General features: G+C 45.0%; 1 protein-coding gene across 2 annotated transcripts in view; it reads right to left on the bottom strand.

Moving 5' to 3' along the window:
• Positions 1-8,247, bottom strand: part of DCTN4 (dynactin subunit 4) — a 31,228-nt gene extending 22,981 nt beyond the window's left edge. For both annotated transcript variants that reach the window (XM_045826294.1, XM_045826305.1), the window contains exons 1-3: positions 8,097-8,247; positions 5,321-5,391; positions 2,707-2,885 (exon numbers count right to left, since the gene is read on the bottom strand). In XM_045826294.1, the coding sequence (XP_045682250.1) occupies positions 2,707-2,885; positions 5,321-5,391; positions 8,097-8,231 (385 nt within the window). In that variant the 5' untranslated portion in view covers positions 8,232-8,247. The remainder of the gene's footprint in view (positions 1-2,706; positions 2,886-5,320; positions 5,392-8,096) is intronic.
• Positions 8,248-17,953: the final 9,706 nt, after the last annotated feature.

Genomic DNA, 17,953 nt, shown 5'->3' with positions numbered 1-17,953 from the left:
TTCTAGAACAGGCAAAATTACAGGGACAGAAAGCGAATCGGGGCCAGGAGCCAGGCGGCCAGGGGAAGAGACTGACTGCAAAGGGGCCCCAGGAAACTCTGGGGTGCCGGGGATGTTCTGCAGCGGGGCTGGGCGGTGGCTACGTGAGCACACGCACCTGTCAAAAACCATAGAAGCCTACGCTTAAAACTGGTGAGCGACACCTCAGCAAAGCTAATCCAAAAAACTGAAAGAATAAACTATAATGAGACACCATCTCACAACCATCTGGAAAAACGACACTAAGGACTGCCAAGGATCTAAAGCGAGGGGTGGTCTGCTCTTACCCATTACTCGTGGGGGGAAAACTGGTAAACCATTTCACAGAGCTAAAGGTATACACAACTTAAAACCAGCAATTTTACTTCTAGCTACGCAGAGAACCCTCACTCTTGGGACTCAGGAGACGCAGACAGGAGTGTTTCTGACAGCTCAGCTGTTGAAAGGAAGAACTGACAACCGCCCACCGGTCCACGAAGGGGACTGAGTACGTAACCTGCGGTAAGGCCTGCACGAAGCCGACTGCTGCCGTCAGCGTAAGACTGATGGGGAAGGGCTGCAGCGGGACACATGCAGCAAGTCTCTGTCTGGTGCACACTGGAAACCACCACTCGCTGGTGGCCAAACACACGGTGGGGAAGTATAAAGGCACGCGTGGACGCTGAGAAGTGATGACCCCTCTCTCCAGGAGGCAGGGGAAGGGGGGTGTGGTGGGGGCAACACAAGGGCTTTCGACTGTTTGGATGTATTTACTTTCCTAAGCTGGGTGATAAATACATGAATGTAAATTATCCGTGTAAGTTACAATAACTTTTTTCAAAACAAAAAGGACTCCTGAAGGTGCCACTATACTCCCTTGCAAGAAATGGTAGCAAAAACATTCTTTTGTATGTTATTCATAATTTAAAGGTTGTCTACTCAAGACAACCAGGAAAAAATAATTATGCAAAAGAAATGTTTTAGTTGTAGTATCTTTAAAACTCTGAACGTTCTACTTAATTGCTTCTGTAGAACTGGTAATTCACTCTGAAGAGCCATTAGGGAGACATAATGATGCCACTCTAAGTTTTCCCCACACATCACTGACACAATGGCTCACTTAAAACAAACGGTCCCCACTCAAGTGGTTTCAGAGCTCCTCAGACACCGACGACATCACGGAAAAATGAAATTATCTGTGCTCTTTTAAGAGCTCCTACAACTCAATTATCATTGTCAAGATCCCCTAGAAGAAAGAGATGTTCTAGAAGCAAGCGCAGATTTTAAGTTCTGAGATAAAAATTCTCCAATCTTAATGGCTCACGATCCAAAAGGCATAAATATTCACTTACAGAGGAACAAATTGAGAAATCTATTTGGATTTGTGGGTTTTGTTTCTTTAATGTGCTAAAAAGAGACACAATACAAACATGGAAATATACACTTTAACTTACTGAGACATATACTATGCTTGCCACTTTGAGGTTTTTTTTTAATGTTTAACTTAAATTCATAAACAAATTCAAACAACTCGCTTGCTACATTGAAGTTAAAACATATATGCACAAATATTTACTCAAAATCTAAAAAGCTGCTATGAAGTCATTCTAAAATAAATCACATTTCAGGAAATACCTACCCACCAACGAGCATTTTTAAGGAACCAAGATATGCTTGTTTAGTTAACATTTTTTGTTTTTGAAGAGTATTTTATCAACTTAATGTTCAAAGTCAAAAGAACAACTGAGAACTGAAGTATTCTAAACCAAGAGGCAAAGTAAACAAAATCAAGGATTAAATTTTTAAAAATATTTTATTCATTTATTTTTAGAGAGAGGGGAAGGGAAGGAGAAAGAAGAAGAAAAACAACAATGTGTGGTTGCCTCTCACGTGGCTCCCACTGGGGACCTGGCCCTCAACCCGGGTATGCGCCCTGACTGGGAATCGAACCTGCGATGCTTTGGTTCTCAGCCCACGCTCAATCCACTGAGCTACACCAGCCAGGACAGGAGCATTTATTTTTTATAAAAAGCACCCATATTTTGCCCTGGCTGGCGTAGCTCTGTGGGTTGAGCTCGGGCTGCGAACCAAAGCATCGCAGGTTCGATTCCCAGTCAGGGCACATGCCTGGGCTGCAGGCCACAGCCCCTAGCAACCGCACATTGATGTTTCTCTCTCCCTCTCTCTTTCTCCCTCCCTTCCCTCTCTAAAAATAAATAAATAAAATCTTTAAAAAAAAAGCATCCAGCCCTGGCTGGCATAGCTCAGTGGATTGAGCGCGGGCTGGGAACCAAAGTGTCCCAGGTTCGATTCCCAGCCAGGGTACATGTCTGGGTTGCAGGCTATAACCCCCAGCAACCGCACATTGATGTTTCTCTCTCTCTCTCTATCTCCCTCCCTTCCCTCTCTAAAAATAAATAAAATATTAAAAAAAAAAAGCATCCATATTTTGAGGTTAAGAAAATGTCAGATTTATAAAAGCTATTTTACCAACTCTAAAAAAACTAATTAAACTAGTCTTAGATGAAATATTGTCCATAAATGTGAGAATTTAGGAATGCAAAAGATTTAATGACAATATACTCTAAATTTAGCTCCCCCTACCCACAAGGTAACAAATAATCATCTATAGACAATTACAGCACTGTTAATTTCACAACATCTCATGGTGAAGTCTTCCTCACTCACCCACAGATTTGTCTGCCATGCCCACGTCTCTAGATGTCCAGCGACAAAACCCACAGGCCAGGTAATAGGCTTTCTTCATGGTGGTCTTGGCTGGGTCATCTGGAAGCTGTGTGGAGATGCTGGTTGCACGGGTGGAGAGCGTGTGCATGCATCCAGGACAGTCAAAGCAGTTGGCACACCTGTGTTAGAAAAAAATACAATTCATTCACTCAACAAGTATTACCAAGCACTGACTGGTAGCAGGTATTGTTCTAGGTATTAGAAATTCAAGAGAGATAAGAAATTATTAGAAATTAAAGAAGGGTCTCTCAAACACAAGAACTAACAAAGTATTCCTGTGACTCTTGCAAACTTTGTCTTAAAATTTCGGAAGTATTGCATGTTCATTATTTAAAAAATAAAAAGCAATCATCACCAAAGTTCCTGAAGAATCAGAGCCTGACCCAGTCCTCCTCCACAGAGGGAAGCCGTGTTAACGACCTGCACTTCACTGTTTTCAGACCCTTTTTACGCTTGTACAGAACGCAAGAAGGAGTTCTGAGGAAAACAGAAATGTCAGAGCTCCTGCCTTGAGAGGTAACAGACCAACTGCACAATGGAAACTAATGGCAACAATACACAATCTGTGAAACTGGTGTGGAAGACAACTGCTTGCTTGCTGTGCCGCAGAGCTGGAAGAGGCATGAAACAATGTTCTCAAATGGGGCGGTTCAGCAGCGCCGCATTGTCAGGGCTTTCCGGCACTGCCACCTAGCGCTCAGCCGACATTTCCTCTTCCAGGGCCCTGATACCTTGTTGCTTTCAAGTCTCCCACACCTGACATTACCAAGATTCACCACCAGTCCCAGTCTTGGTCTGAAGTTCCATTCCATCACTCCAATTAGCTGTGACATTTTGCTATCTGGATAATATCCTCAAATAAGGATAGTAATAGCATTCACCTCACAGACATATTTTCAGGATTAAATGATAAAATTAATGTGCGGACAGTATACAAAACTGTATGGCTTACCAAAAGGGATTTATTTCTCAGAGACAGGAAAGACAAATAATAATGGTTCGCGTCGGCTGGGGTGCTGGGAGTATGACTGGTGGCAAAGGGCTTTCACATCAAGAGAAACACCACACGGCACCCAGGAGCATCAAGCACACCTACTACCCAGATCACTTTCCAATAAAAGAAACCAAGGTTTCCTGGAAAGATGGCTCATTCTAGGATTGAGGGCAGAGAATACACAGGATGAGCCTAGAATATCTTACAGTGCCACAAAGAAAGTTCTCAAAAGAATGAACAAACAACCCCTCACACAACAAATGGGGTAAGTCAAAGGGATACAGGAGTCTACTGAAGAAGTTCCCAATGGCCAAAGGTGGACCAATTTGAGCACACACACAAAAAAGTAGTACTGGATTATAAGCTAAAGTGTAAAATAAATATCCATGAGCCAATTCTGTCTTAACTAAATAAATGGGGGAGAAAAGAAAAAATCTTTCACGTATATTAATCCCAAATAATTTATGTAGATAGCCCTCACAGACAGGGAGCACAACTCCTCACTATTTAAATGTGGGCTGTGACGGTGACTTGCCCTCGGAAGAGTACAGCATGAGAAAGGAGTGGGGGGCGGAGAGTAACTGCACAGGGGAGACACCCGACATGTACCAGCTGAAGCCAGACTGATTATCCGGCTCAATGTCAACAGTGACAGTCGTACTGAGAGTTTGTTCCCTTGACCTCTGTGGTCCTCCTCCCCCAACACAGTCCCCTAGCTGATGAGAAAAACATTAGAAAAATTCCACCTGATGGACATTCTACAATACACCTAACCATCGCTCCTCAAAACTTTTAAGGTTAGAAAAACATCAGAAAAATTCTACCTGGAGGACATTCTACAATACACCTAACCATCGCTCCTCAAAACTTTTAAGGTCATCAAAACCAGGGAAAGTCTAGGAGAATGTCACAGCAATAGGAGCCCGAGGAGACGTAACTATTAAACAAAATGTGAATATCCTGAATAGCATCCTGGAAGAGAAGAAGGAGATCAGGAAAAAAACTAAAGAAATCTGAATAAAATATGTTGTTTATTTAATAATAATGTACCAGTATTGTTCATTAATGAGACAGATATACCATACTAATGTAAGATGTTAACAAGAGGGAGGCCCTGGCCAAGCAGCTCAGTTGGTCAGAGTGTCCTCCCAACACTCCAAGGTCGTGAGTTCAATCCCCGGTCAGCACACATTCAAGAATCAACCAATGAATGCAGAAATAAGTGGAACAGCAAACTGATGTTTCTCTTTTTATCATCCTTCCCTCTCCACCCCCTTTCCCTCTCTCCCTCTCTCCCTCTCTCTAAATCAATTTAACAAATAGGGATGACTGGGTATGGGGCACACGGAAATTCTCTGAATCATCTTCACAATAATTCTTAAGTCTAAAACGGAACGTTTATTTAAAGGGTCAAAGGACATTTTATCTTTGGCAAAGGTGATGCAAAAAAAAAAAGAAAAAGAAAAAAAGCTAGTTAAAAAATAGAGCTCATTCCAGGTGTTTTCTTACCAGCTAGTACAAAAATAGTTGAGGATAACAAAAACTGAATCCTGGTCTTACCTGTTCTTTTTCAGTTTGGCTTCAGCTGATGGCATGTTTTCTAAACAACTGGGACAATAGTGGGAGTCCACCTAGATAGAAACAAGAAATTAAAAAATCAGAGGAAAAGAAACTAAATTTAGCTTGTGTGTATATCTCTGCCAAGGAGTAAAACTGGAAGTATATTCCACTGAAGCGGAAGGTGAGAGACTACTGATCTGGCAAAGAGCCTAAGTTGTTTCAGCTCAGGGTCTATTCCTCAATCACCTGTCTGTCTTAACCATCCAGACTTTCTAAAACCCTCCCATTTTTCCTTTCTGATCTTTCCTTTTCCCTTTCATTGGGAGTTTATGAATTAGATTTATTAAGAATTGCCTATGTAAAAGAACTCTATACTAATCTAAAGAACAGATTAATAAAGTAACCTAATTTGTAAAACTGTACTCAAATCTTCTTCTATCTAGTTTAGCTGTATTGGATTGTAGTGGTTTGACCACACTTAAATTGTGAGACATAAAAAGTTTGCTCATGACTGAAGCAATACATGTTCACTGAAGAACAGTATAAACGATCATTTACAAAGTCAGCTACAGTCAACCAATCAGAGAAATTTAAATGAAAAATTAAACTACTAAGCTAAACTACTACTGTATTTAACTCAATTTAGCTGTGTTCTAAAACACAGTATAAAAATTAAATTCATTGTATCTTTAAAGTCTAAATAGTTATTTGGTTAAACGTAGATAGATCCTATTTGACAATTCTAGAATTCTAGTCTGCAGAAGGAAGAAAAGTCACTTGAACATAGATACTATGATAAAAACTGGCTTTTTTTCATTATCTGCTATGAACAGGACCATCTTTGAAAAGATTAATAAAACCACAGCTTAAAAACCTCCCAAAACATGAAATATAGCATTGCTAACTACTATTTGCACTAACTCATCATAAAAGGCAAAATATAAATCACTCCTTGGGGCCCCTTTCCAAATTACACTTGTCCCTTCACATGCGGCTCCAATCCAGGTTCTCCGCTGGAACCCTCTGACTGTGCCAGCCCTCACCAGTCTCCTCCTTTCCCAGCCCTACCAGCCTCTATCTCACAGGTGCACAACAGTGAGTAAAAGGTGCAGTGACAGACTGAATGGCGTAACTGCAGACATCCTTAGACAGCATGAAGACTGCACTCCCTAGTTACCACCAAATGAGAGTCTAATCCAGTACACTGTAAGGGTGGAGCTGGCACAGGGAGGCATCTCAAAGAGAAAGGACCTGCCAAGGAGATACACGGACACACACACACACACACACACACACGGAAAGTGTTAACGGAGAAAAAAATCCATGAAAAATCAGTGCCATATTACACATATAGGCATTTATTTTTCTTCTATTATTTATTTTTCTTTTTAAAAGATTTTATTTATTTTTAGAGAGGGGGGAAAGGAAAGGAGAAAGAGAGAGAGAGAGAAACATCAATGTGTGGCGGCCCCTCGCACCTCCTGCTGGGGACCTGGCCCACAACTCAGGCGTGTGCCCAGACCGGGAATCGAACTAGAGACCCTTTGGTTCAAAGGCCCACACTCAATCCACTGAGCTATACCAGCCAGGGCTTTCTTCTATTATTTAAATGCTTTCCCACACTATTCTTAATATTGTGAAAAACATCCCCAATAAAATAATAATTATGAATAATATGTAAAGTGGCTTATAATATTGGCCAGGTTTTTCATATGCATTTTCAACAGTCTGGGGATCTCCGCCCAAATTCTGAGTCAGTCTACTCATTTTCAAATCCTGGCTCTCCCTCTGACCCCCAAATGCCTGGCTCTGTGACCTAGGGCAACCATTTCTTTACCTGTAAAATGATTTTCTTTTTTTAAAAGGTATCTTTTCTTCTTCCACCGGGTTGCAGGAAGATTAAAGGAGATTATGTAAAGCATATGGCATGTGGAAAGTACTGAATTAACTGTATCTATGATTACTATCGGCTTTTCCTTCACGAGGCTGTGAGCTACTCGAGGGCAGGATTTATGTCTTGCTCATCTTTTAATCCCCAAAGTGTACTGAACGAACGGGACATGTCAAGCGCTGCAGAAGTTTTGAGTTTATTGATCTGGTGATTTTGTACGGGGTGGGGTCTTTTACCTTTAGAGCAATCCCACCACCAACGTCTATTTGTTGTGAACGACGACAGCACCCTACCCTCCGGGGACGCGCCTTGAACAGAACACTCTCAGCTTCTTACAGGACTTGCCCTATTCTAGACGCTTTTCGCTCAGCTCCCCCATCCCAACCTCTTCCCTGCTGCAGGCCTTGGCCTGAGCCTGGACAGAGTCTGAGGCGGGCCCAGTTTCTGGTCAAAGTAGAGGCAGAACTTCCCAGACGGGAGGGGCATGAGTGACAATGCCCGCGTCCACTCCGCGCAAATCAATCATGAAAGACGCTATCTCGCCACTCAAGTGGCGTGAACTAAGCATGCCCACACCCTTTTCTTTCCAACCCACCCTATTGTCAATCCCCCCCCACCCCAAGAGACGGCCAGGGACCCCAAAGTCAAGCTTGTCCAATCAAATGGTGCTCTGGAACCAGAAGATCCGCTCAGCCCCACCCAAGGCCGCTCCTCCTTTCCAAGTGACACACGACTAGCAAATTAAAGCTCACGCAAAATTGAGTGACGGAAAAGAGGCCAATCAGCACGCTCGCAGAACCTCCCCGCCCGACGCGGTGACTAGTATGAACGCCTCCCCCCCTCCCCCAACACACACACACACTCTTCGTGGGACGACTGCGTTACCTCGTGAGACACACATTCCAGCGACCGCAGCTCGCTACAATAGCGGCAGAAGTAGAGCTGCGAGAGAGGGGCCCGAACCTTCTTTTCTCCCTGGACTAGGTAGAGAACCCGCTCCGATTGCAGCAAAGACGCCATCTTGGAGAGGGAGGTGTCAACGACACTCCTGCAGCGTCACGTGACCCGAGAGCCAGCGTTTGCCTCCCCGCCCTCCCTACGTCTTTCAACGTAGACTGTGACGCACAAGGTTTCCGACCCAGTGGGGCTTTGTGCCTGCGAGTGACCAAATGCGCGTGCGCAGTAGGGATTTTCGAGTTTCTCCGCCACCTTAGGACCCCCCCTCTCCGCCGTCACCAGCCCGTGTGGGATTGACTTTTCCGTCGTTTAGCACAGAATCGCAGATCAAATCCAGACAAGCTCAGTGCTCATCTTTTGTTTCTTTTGGGATGAAGGTTGCTCTTTTGTTTTATGTAGAACTGCCTCCCCTGCCCTCACCTTCTAGGAACGTATGCCGAAAGTGGATGGAAGATTTCAGGAACAGAGTTCCTTGGGAACTGGAAAGCTGAGTATCATACCAGCACTTTCTTCTGATAGTCTTGCCGTTGGCCTATAGAAAACGTCCACGGACCTTATCTCATAATGATATAGCAGGCAGCAGTTAGACAGACATGAGCAGAGTAAGAGCAATACACCAAGTACGGGTGGAAAGAGGGACCTAGCAATGGCAAAGCGGGTGGGACCTAAGCCCCACTGGGACCATTCCAACGCTATCATATCGCTGGTCATGGGATTTAGATCCCCTGATCTTTTGTATCACTGCGCAGGCAGTTCAGACCCTCCCCTGACTTTTCTTCTCTGGCATGTGGTTAGTCATGTGGCAGATCCCCACTGCCACCCCTTAGAGGAGGAACAAGGGGGCCAGAGAATAGCCTCTTAGGCTTACAAGCCCTTGCGTGACCACTCCCTTACGCATTAAGCCGTAGAGATAACATCTAGGCCTCAGTTAGTCTCAGCTCCAGGCCCAGAAACAGCAAGGCCAGGTGGGATGATGCCATGGCTGACATCAGGACCAAGCACGATGACTAATGATCCCCTTCCCTGTGGCCCACTATTGGCAAGACCATGACCCTGAAAGGACACAGCCTGGAAAGCTGATGAATATTCTATTGAGATCCTCCCCTGAGACCTCCATATAAAAGCCCTTTACGACAAAGGACTCACTCTCTCTCTTGCGCAGGTCCACGCCTTTCCTCCTTTTTTCTTTCTTCTAAGCTCCAAGGGCCCTTCTTTTGCCTCTGGAACTTGTTTCCTGAGCCCACACAGGCCAGCTCATGTCTTCTATATCTGTGACTTTCTAAATGAACATTTGCTTGTATTTGATTCTTGGCTCTGAATTCTTCCTCAGGCAAACTCAAGGACCCAGGTCTAACACCTGGTACCATTTTGCCATTAACAATTTGAAATTTATTAAACTGTGAACTCTTCCACACAGAGGCCATATTTCATTCATTTATAGGTTTCTAGTACTAGCATTAGGATTAAGTCTGTATAGTAGACCCCTTATCTGCCATTTCACCTTCTGTGTTTCAAGTGTGGTCAGAAAATATTACATGGAAAATCCTAGAATTAAGCAATTCATAAGTTTTGAATCATATGCTGTTCTGAGTCACGTCATGTAACCTCATTCTGTCCTGCTCTATCTTGCCCAGGAAGTGAATCATCTCTTTGTCTGGTGTATCCATGCTGCATATGCTACCAGCCCATTAGTGACTTAGTAGCCACTCAGACTTGGTGTGGTGTATTTCACTTAGCATAATGTCCTTTAGCTTCATCCATGTTGTTGCAAATGGCAGAATTTCCCTGCATTTTCTTTTTTTGACTGAATGAGATTCCACTGCTCAGTGACCAGCAGTCACCAGCAGCACAACCCCAATGTGTAGGTAGCAACTAGCAATGGGCCCTGGATAGCAGCAATACACGGCAAGGAAGGCAGGCATTGGGAGCAGAGGGAGAAAGAGGGAACACAGGAGCCCAGGTGGCTTGGTTTCCGAGGTGCACAGTGCCAGCCTGCTTAGGTGGTGCTGGCAGGCTTTACAAAAACAGACAGCAGCCATGGGTTGGAGTTTGCTGATGCCGGCCATGGGATCCTGATGTAATTGACTAGATGACTTAGGATCATTATGTACTAGAAAGATCCTTGTTCAATCCCTGTATTTTTCAGATGGAGAAAATGAGGTCCAGAGAGGCTAAGGAACATGTGCATAGTTTTTCTCATTCGTGGTACCATATTCTGTTCTCTGATTTCATAAATGCAGTTCCCTGCATACCACATCAGTTAATTCATACCCACAGCCAAGTAAGCAATTTGTTGTTCTTTTAACAACACTTAAAATGAAAAGAAAGCAAATGCAAGGGAAAGTGGGAGGCTAATGGATAGCCTATTGAATTTGCCACGGATGTTTGCTGGAATTGTGTCATTCCCATTTTGGGCACATGCATTTCACACCTTTGGAGTGCATTCCTCCTGGCTTCAATGAGAATTTCTCAAGCATACCTCACACCTAACCAAAACTTGTCCTCTTCATACTCCCTTCTCTGTGCTTAGTAGGCTAACCGGAAGCTAATGTCAATTCTGTGGCACTGTGGAACACTTCCTCTGCTGAGGATGCAGAGACATGAGCTGGGGGCATCCTATTTTGGCTGGAGGATGTACAGGATGACCTTGGGCTAACCACTGAAGCTGGTACCCAATGACTGGTAGTGCTTAAGGAAGACCTCTGGTCCCATAAATGTTGACTCATAAGAAACAGTTCATGGCCATACACTGTTCCATTTATCTCGTCTTCTCACATGTTTTCCCATTCACCCCTGGGAATTCACAACTGATTCAAGAGGCTATAACTCTCAGTGAAATAAGGGTAAAATCATGAAACAGTAGAGCCAGAAAAAAACATTACAGATTAACTAGTTCACTGCCTTTATTTTAGAGGTTGAGAACTGAAGCCCAGAAAAGGGAAGGGACTCACCCAAGGTGACCAAGAAAGTGAGAGGCGAAGCCAGGGTTTGAACGCAGGTCTTCATTTCACGTTTATTGCCTTCATGAACTTGGCTGGATCCCCATCTTGACACAATTCACCACCAAACCCCAAGGCTGTCTCCTAGGAGACCACCAGTGCAATGCTTGTTGACTTGAATAAAACAGAACTGATGATTGAGTACCTGCCTAACTCAGCACCTGACAAAGAGCAGTATTTGTTAAATGGATGAATTGCCATCTTTAACTATTTGAAACTTGCCGGCAGATGAAAGATGGTAAATACATTTCTTTTTTATTTTTAAGCAGTGCTTTCTTTTAGAAGGTAAAGGAAGAAACAAGGGAAGGGAGGCAGATCACACAAGTTTCCATGGGAAGATCAGGGTGGGCCTTGTGAAAAGGTAAGATCTGAGTAAAGGTTTGAAGGAGTGGGGTGATGGGCTGGTGGATATGTGGGGGAAGAGCCCTTCAGGCAGGGGCTGAGAGGTCTCTAAGGGCTAACTAAGGAACAGCCAAGAGTCACGCACCAGGGAGGCCCTTGCTGGGACAGGGAATCATCCATTTCATGGTTTGGCTGAATTCAGTCACTGGGAGTTTATTTACTCAGAAGTTACCAAGACTGTTTCTTCTCCCTGAGGTCAAAAGCAAAACATCGTGGAAAGAAGGAGATGAAGCTAGTTTGTTGAGTCTCTAGTTTACTTTGTTCCAAATCACAAAGCATTCTGATTGCCACACAGGAAGGCATATTTCACAAGAGGTTCACAGAAAGAGCCAGTGGGTTGCTAAACACATTAATCACACACGAATCGCATGGTTAGAGCTCCAGCTCCAGCCGAGAAGGAGAGATTTTAATGTGGGAGAGAGCTAGCCTGTTTGGAATGGCACCAAGGGCTCCTGCAAACAAGCTTTGCCCCTTGCTGTGAAGGCAAAATGAGTTAATAAAAGTTAATGTGGGTTGAGCATAAAACATCCTAAATTGGCCATGCATCTGTTAGTAGGCCACAGAGTGCAGTCCAGTCTCCTCATTTACAAGTGGGAAAACAGGTTCAGAGGGAGGCAGTGGTTCCTCTGAAGTTCCAGCGGCTCTCCCGCTTGCCTGAAGAGCACGCGGTTGGCTGGTTTCTTTTACTGTGTTTGGACGATTGGGCTTTCTAGTCTTGCCCACACTCCCATCTTGGGTGCCTCTTACAGTTCACTTCTGGGAAGCTCTTTTAGACTTTGAGCTGTTGGCACCTCATGTGAGAATATCTGTGCCCTCACAGGGAAGTTCAATGGGATGTTTTGTTACTCTTGAGCCCCCGTGGAAGCCAGCCTCCGAATTGGCTCTCAGTGGTATTCATACCCTCGTGTACTCCCCTTCCACATTGTACCAGGGTTGTGACCAACAGCATACAACAGACGTAGCAGGATGACATTTCTGAGATGAGATTATAAAAGTCTGCGGTGTCCGTGCTGGGTGTTTTCTTGGACCACTTGTTTGGGAAAAGCAAACTGCCAGGTTTTGAGCAGCCCTATGGCCACGTGGCAAGGAACTAAAGCCTCCAGCCCACAGCCAGGAGGACTGAGGTCTGCCAACAACTAGTACGTGAGCTTGGAAGTGCAGTCTCCAGTTCCAGTCAAGTATCGAAATGACTATGGACCCAGCTGGCAGCCTGCCTGTGATCTCTGAGAGACCCTGAGCCAGAACCACCTGTCTAAGCAACTCCTGGACTCCTGACTCCTAGAAACGAGAAACCGAGATAATCAATGTTTGTTTTAAGCTGCTACATTTTGAGATACCTTGCTACACAGCAAAAGATAACTAATATCCCCACCTTCCCTTACCAGTCAGCCTCCCTTGCACGGTGCACACCTCGGCTCCCTCCACCTTTCCTGTCTTTGCCTTGTGCACTCCCCACCTACCCTCACTTTCTGAGGCCAAATCCGGAAGTCATCAATCCTGCTGAATCACTGTGTTACCAACAGGAGCATGCGGTGGGCTAAAATCGGAATTTGAGAAAGGTTTAATAAAGGGAGTCTTTGCAAAATAGTAAGTGGGGTTTGCAAAATGATCCCAAGGAACATTGAGATACCCCAGGTCTAGTGAAGGTGGGGTGCTGTTTATGGCCTGAAGGGCTAAGGAGAGGGAGCACTTCCTGGAACCAGGAGGTAGGAGCTGGACCTTCAGGTCCAGGACAGAGCCAGTCATTGGTCACCCCTCGGGGTGAGGATAGAATTCAAAACACCACCCTCCCCCCACTTGCAGGCACTTCCCTCTTAGCTAAACCCAACAGGAAGCCAGATATTAAGAAAGTCTATTTGAGTTTGGGTTTGCTCATGTGCAGACTATGAGATAAGGGTTTAAGTGAAAATCTAAGTGAAAATTTATTTGAGAGATTCAGGGCGCACCAGCAGAGGAGTGAGGAGGTGGCCAATAAGATTGTGTTATTAAGCCAGCTATAATAGGGGTTTACTGCCACCGAGAAACTCTGGGAACCAGTGTAAACACACGCCCCAGGATTATTCCACCAAGGTCGAGGCAGTTGGGGCATTTATACCCCTGAAGCCTGGTTGAGGGCTGCACCTGGGTTTGAGTTATTTCTTGGGTATTTTTGGATTGCCAGGCTGGCCGACTGGCCTTTCCCATGGGCCTGGGGCCAGCCCTCAGACACAAAGGTGCAGATATTGGCAGTTGGAATTCTGGGCAGAACTGAAGTGGGAGAGGCACATGGCGTTTGGGCAGGATGTCGACAGTGCCTGCCACAGGGTGCGCTGATGCGGGCTGACGTGGTACCACCCCACGCACACTGAGGAGTGGAGAAGTGTGTGCAGGGTGAATCTGGAGGGGCAATTCAAACTTACATGCATATTTAAAGTACATAAATATTATTTGCAAATACTCTAAAATTTAATATCACTGTTTAGGTGTCAAAACAGTTTTTCCTTTTGATCTCCCAATTATTGTACACTATCGTCTACCATAGCCATGCATTTAATGGTTTACTTGCACCTCTGTATATTGCCTTGTGTACTAGCTAGGCTAAGAAGCACCCCATTTCATAGAGGAGAAGACAGAGGTCCAGAGAGCACTTGGTTCAGCAAGAGTCAGTTAGGTGTAGAACGTTTAGAATCAGTTCGGCCACTTACTGGCTAATCTTAAAGAAGTTAACTGATCTGCTTTTGGCTTGTGTGTTCTCATGTGTAAAATGGGGGTTAGTAACATTTTCACTATGGAATTGTTGCAAGGACTAAACGGTATGAGGTATGTGAAACACTTCCTACATAGTAAGTGCTCAAGGAGTGTTCTTAAATCATCTGTTTTGCCCCCTGACAGATGTGGTTTAGTTGGTTGTAGCTTCATCCTATAACCTAAAGGCTGCAGGTTTGATTCCCAGTCAGGGCACATACATAGGTTGAGGGTTTGATCTCCAGTCTAGGCACGTGCGGGAGGCAACAAGTTGATGCTTCTCTCTCCCATCGACATTTCTCTCTCTCCCTTCCTCTCTCTCTAAAAGCAATGAAAAAAAATGTCCTTGGATGAAGATTTTCAAAAAATTAAAAATAATCTTTTTGGAAAAAAAATAAAGGCAAAGGCTTTTATTATACAGTCTGGGGCAAAAGTAAGTTTACAGTTATGAGCATGCAAAACTCTGAGTTTATTTTTGTATTATTATTTATTAATTATTGTATTATTTTCCATACAAACAACTGTAAATCTACTTCTGCCCCACCCTGTGCATTTTTTCCTGAGACCATATTTACTTCAAAGACTAGACTGATGGGACCGAGGGTATCTGCCAGTAACAGGCATTCTTTCCTCTCTCAGAGACATGACTGTGTAATAATTGAACACTTTGGAATTAAGCCATGAGAATTGATTCGAATAATTATAACCACACTAATGAGGCCACGTGACTTTCGCTCCACTTCAAAGCTACAAAACGCAGCCCTTCCATTTCCTTTCCTTTCTTCCTGTCTGCACAGTTTGTTTTATCTCAAATTCCACATGTTTGGAGAATTCCAGCATTTTACCTCCTTGCCTAATCATTCATTAGCTCAAAGAGGCCTTTCAGCTACAATTTAAAAAGCTATAACTAAAATAAAAATTCCCGCATCAGTTTTCAGGCTAAATGCTTATTTCCTTGGGGAGTGAGCAAGCAAAGAGTATGACTCCCCTGAAGAGTTGGAGGCATTTTGCCCAAGAATCTATAGAGCAAAAAGAACCTGGGAATTCTTCCAGGGGAAAAGAGGAGGGGAGGGAGAGGGAAAAGGGGACTCTCAGGAGCCGAGGTGCCCAGGGCCTGACTTCTCGGAAAGAAGTGAGCTGCTTAGGGGTCTGTAAGGAGGGAGCTGGTATCCCAGCCAGGACAAGTCCGTGAATGGAACAAGGTGGCTCACCCCACACAGGATATGCTTGTAACTCAAAACTGTAATAATCTTAAGGTCCTTGAGCCTTAGTTCGCTTTGAAAGAAAGCATTTTGGAAGTGCAATTGACTTCAGAAAATATCTGCTTCAACTTCCTTCTTTCACTTTTGGAATCAAAAGACCTAGGGAGCAGGAAGGCCACGTGGCAAACCAGTGATAGAGCAGGACAAGAAGCCACGGCTTGGCGCTATATTCAGCGCCAGCTGAGGGCCCTTGACACCGGCCCACGGTGCACCCGCTCCCCTCTGTCTCTGCAGACCTCCACCTTTTCAAAAGAATCCTCTGCCACATCTCTCTGCTTGTATACCTCCGTGTTAGGGAGCTCACAACAGCCGAGAAAGCTCACTCTCTTCCATTTGCCGGCAGCTCTGTTAAACATTTTTTAGAGTGAACAGAGGACTGCCTCTTCTCAGCGGACACCCTCGGTTCTCGCTCAGCCTTCCGCCCGGCTCCCTCTGCCTCAGAACCTACCTCAGAGGTTTGCTTACAGTGCCCACGACTCCCGTCTCTAGACCAAACCTTGGTTTCTTGCAATTCTGTCTTTTCCAGTCTGTTTTAGAAGCCGAGAGGATGTTTTTTGCATCTAGACAGACAATTAATTACCTGGTGAAGGTTTCCTTCAGACTGTGGTGGCCGGGAGGGAACACAAATGTGACTGTTGATTGTATGTGTCACCTTGGCTGGGCCACGGTACCCAGATACTCGGTCAAACATATCTTGGTGTCGCTGTGACGGTATTTTCTAGATGAGACTGACATTTTAGTAAGTAGGCTTTGAGTAAGGCAGATTACGCTCCGTGTCAGGGGGCCTCATCCAGTCCGTTGAAGGCCTTACGAAAAAAGACTGACCGCCCTGGAGGAAGAGGGAGTCCCGCCAGCAGATGGCCTTTGGACTCACGGGCAACAGCTGCTCTTCCCCGGCCTCCCGCCTCCTGGCCTGTTTTGCAGGTTTTGGAGTTGTCGGCCTCCACAATCACACAAGCCCCTTCCTTGGTCAATCTGTCTCACTCTCGACCTCTCTTACACACACACACACACACACACACGTGCACGCGAGTGCACACGTGTGCAGGTGGTTGTGTTTCTTTGGAGAACCATGACTGATGCAGTAAGTTTTCAAGGCTACAACTGTCTTAAGGCACAACCTGAGAACTCGAAGGAAAAGCCTTGGTTAACTTCTCATCTTCCTCTGAGCTTTCATTCATTCGACAAATGGAGCATTTGTTCTGCACCAAGTGCTGGTGATAGAAAGGCAAATGTTGCTATCAGAGTTCTGAACTTGAGGTCTTGATAAAAATCAGACCCTGCCCAAAATCGTGAGTGCAGAGCAGCTAGGATTTTAGACTCTGTAAACAGACAGTCCTATTCTGGCTTTGACAATTGGCAGCTGGTCACCTCGGGAGGTCACTCAACCTTCCTGAGCCTTCGTTTCGGTTTTCCATCTATAAAAGCAGGCATTTGGATTAGATGATCTTGAATTTTCCCTTTGATTTTGGACACACTCAAGGCCTGTGTTCCTGCTTTTCAGAAGAAAAGACTGAAGAACGCTTGACTACTGACTTAAAAGTTGTGGGCATCGAGATAGGACCTGCAGCCCTGGTTACTGGGTGGATCACATGAGTGGGGAGGGGGTGACCAAGTTGGTTTGTTCTGTGTGGCAGCTGGGCGGGGCCTGGTACGCAGTGACAGGCCTGCCTGAGGCTAAGCTCAAATGGGCGGTAGACCGTCTTGCATTAAGCTACTTCACTGTTATCAGAAAATAAACAGGATGCTCAGAGACACGTTACAACAGACAACTACCCAGCTTCACGCTGGTGCTCTAAGTCAGTGGTTTTCAATTGCTGCAAGAATTTTTAAAACATGAAACACCTGACTATTTAGTCAGGGACACTGACCTCTTTCCCCTTAGATTGTCAAATAAAAAAAAAACGACAACAGCCAACACAACAATAGCCATCCTGGGTGAATGAATCAGAATTATACCTTTTTTGTCATATTGGCAAATATATATATTTATGTGGTGTGTGTGTGTGCTGCAGAATTTTAGTAATCAGGTTATGTGTGCCATGAGATGATAAAGGTTGAAAATCGCTCTAAGCCAATCCTCACAACGGAGTTGGGAGACAGGTGTTCGCATCCTCACTGGACAGAGAGTGATGGTAAGCAAGGCGAAGGAAGTCTCTTGTTCAAGATCCTACACTCGGTGCATTGCAAAGCAGGAGCTCAGAGTCTGGCTCTTCCATCCAAACCCAGCTGTGTCGAGTACACAGCTCCTTGTGTGCCCCTTGGGGGACACATTTTGGGTCGGCTCTCTTGGTTTACAGTACAGACAGCGGAGCCCCCCGCCCCCACCCCGCCCCATAGACGTAGTGACTGTTCAGGGCATTACCGCGAGCGCGTGACAAGGCTGCGAGGGGAACCC

This window comes from Phyllostomus hastatus, unplaced genomic scaffold, assembly GCF_019186645.2.
Source record: "Phyllostomus hastatus isolate PE091 unplaced genomic scaffold, TTU_PhHast_1.1 phas_contig_150, whole genome shotgun sequence".
Lineage (NCBI taxonomy): Eukaryota > Metazoa > Chordata > Mammalia > Chiroptera > Phyllostomidae > Phyllostomus > Phyllostomus hastatus.
Note: the sequence above shows the minus strand (reverse complement) of the source record. Positions and strands in the feature narration are given on the sequence as shown.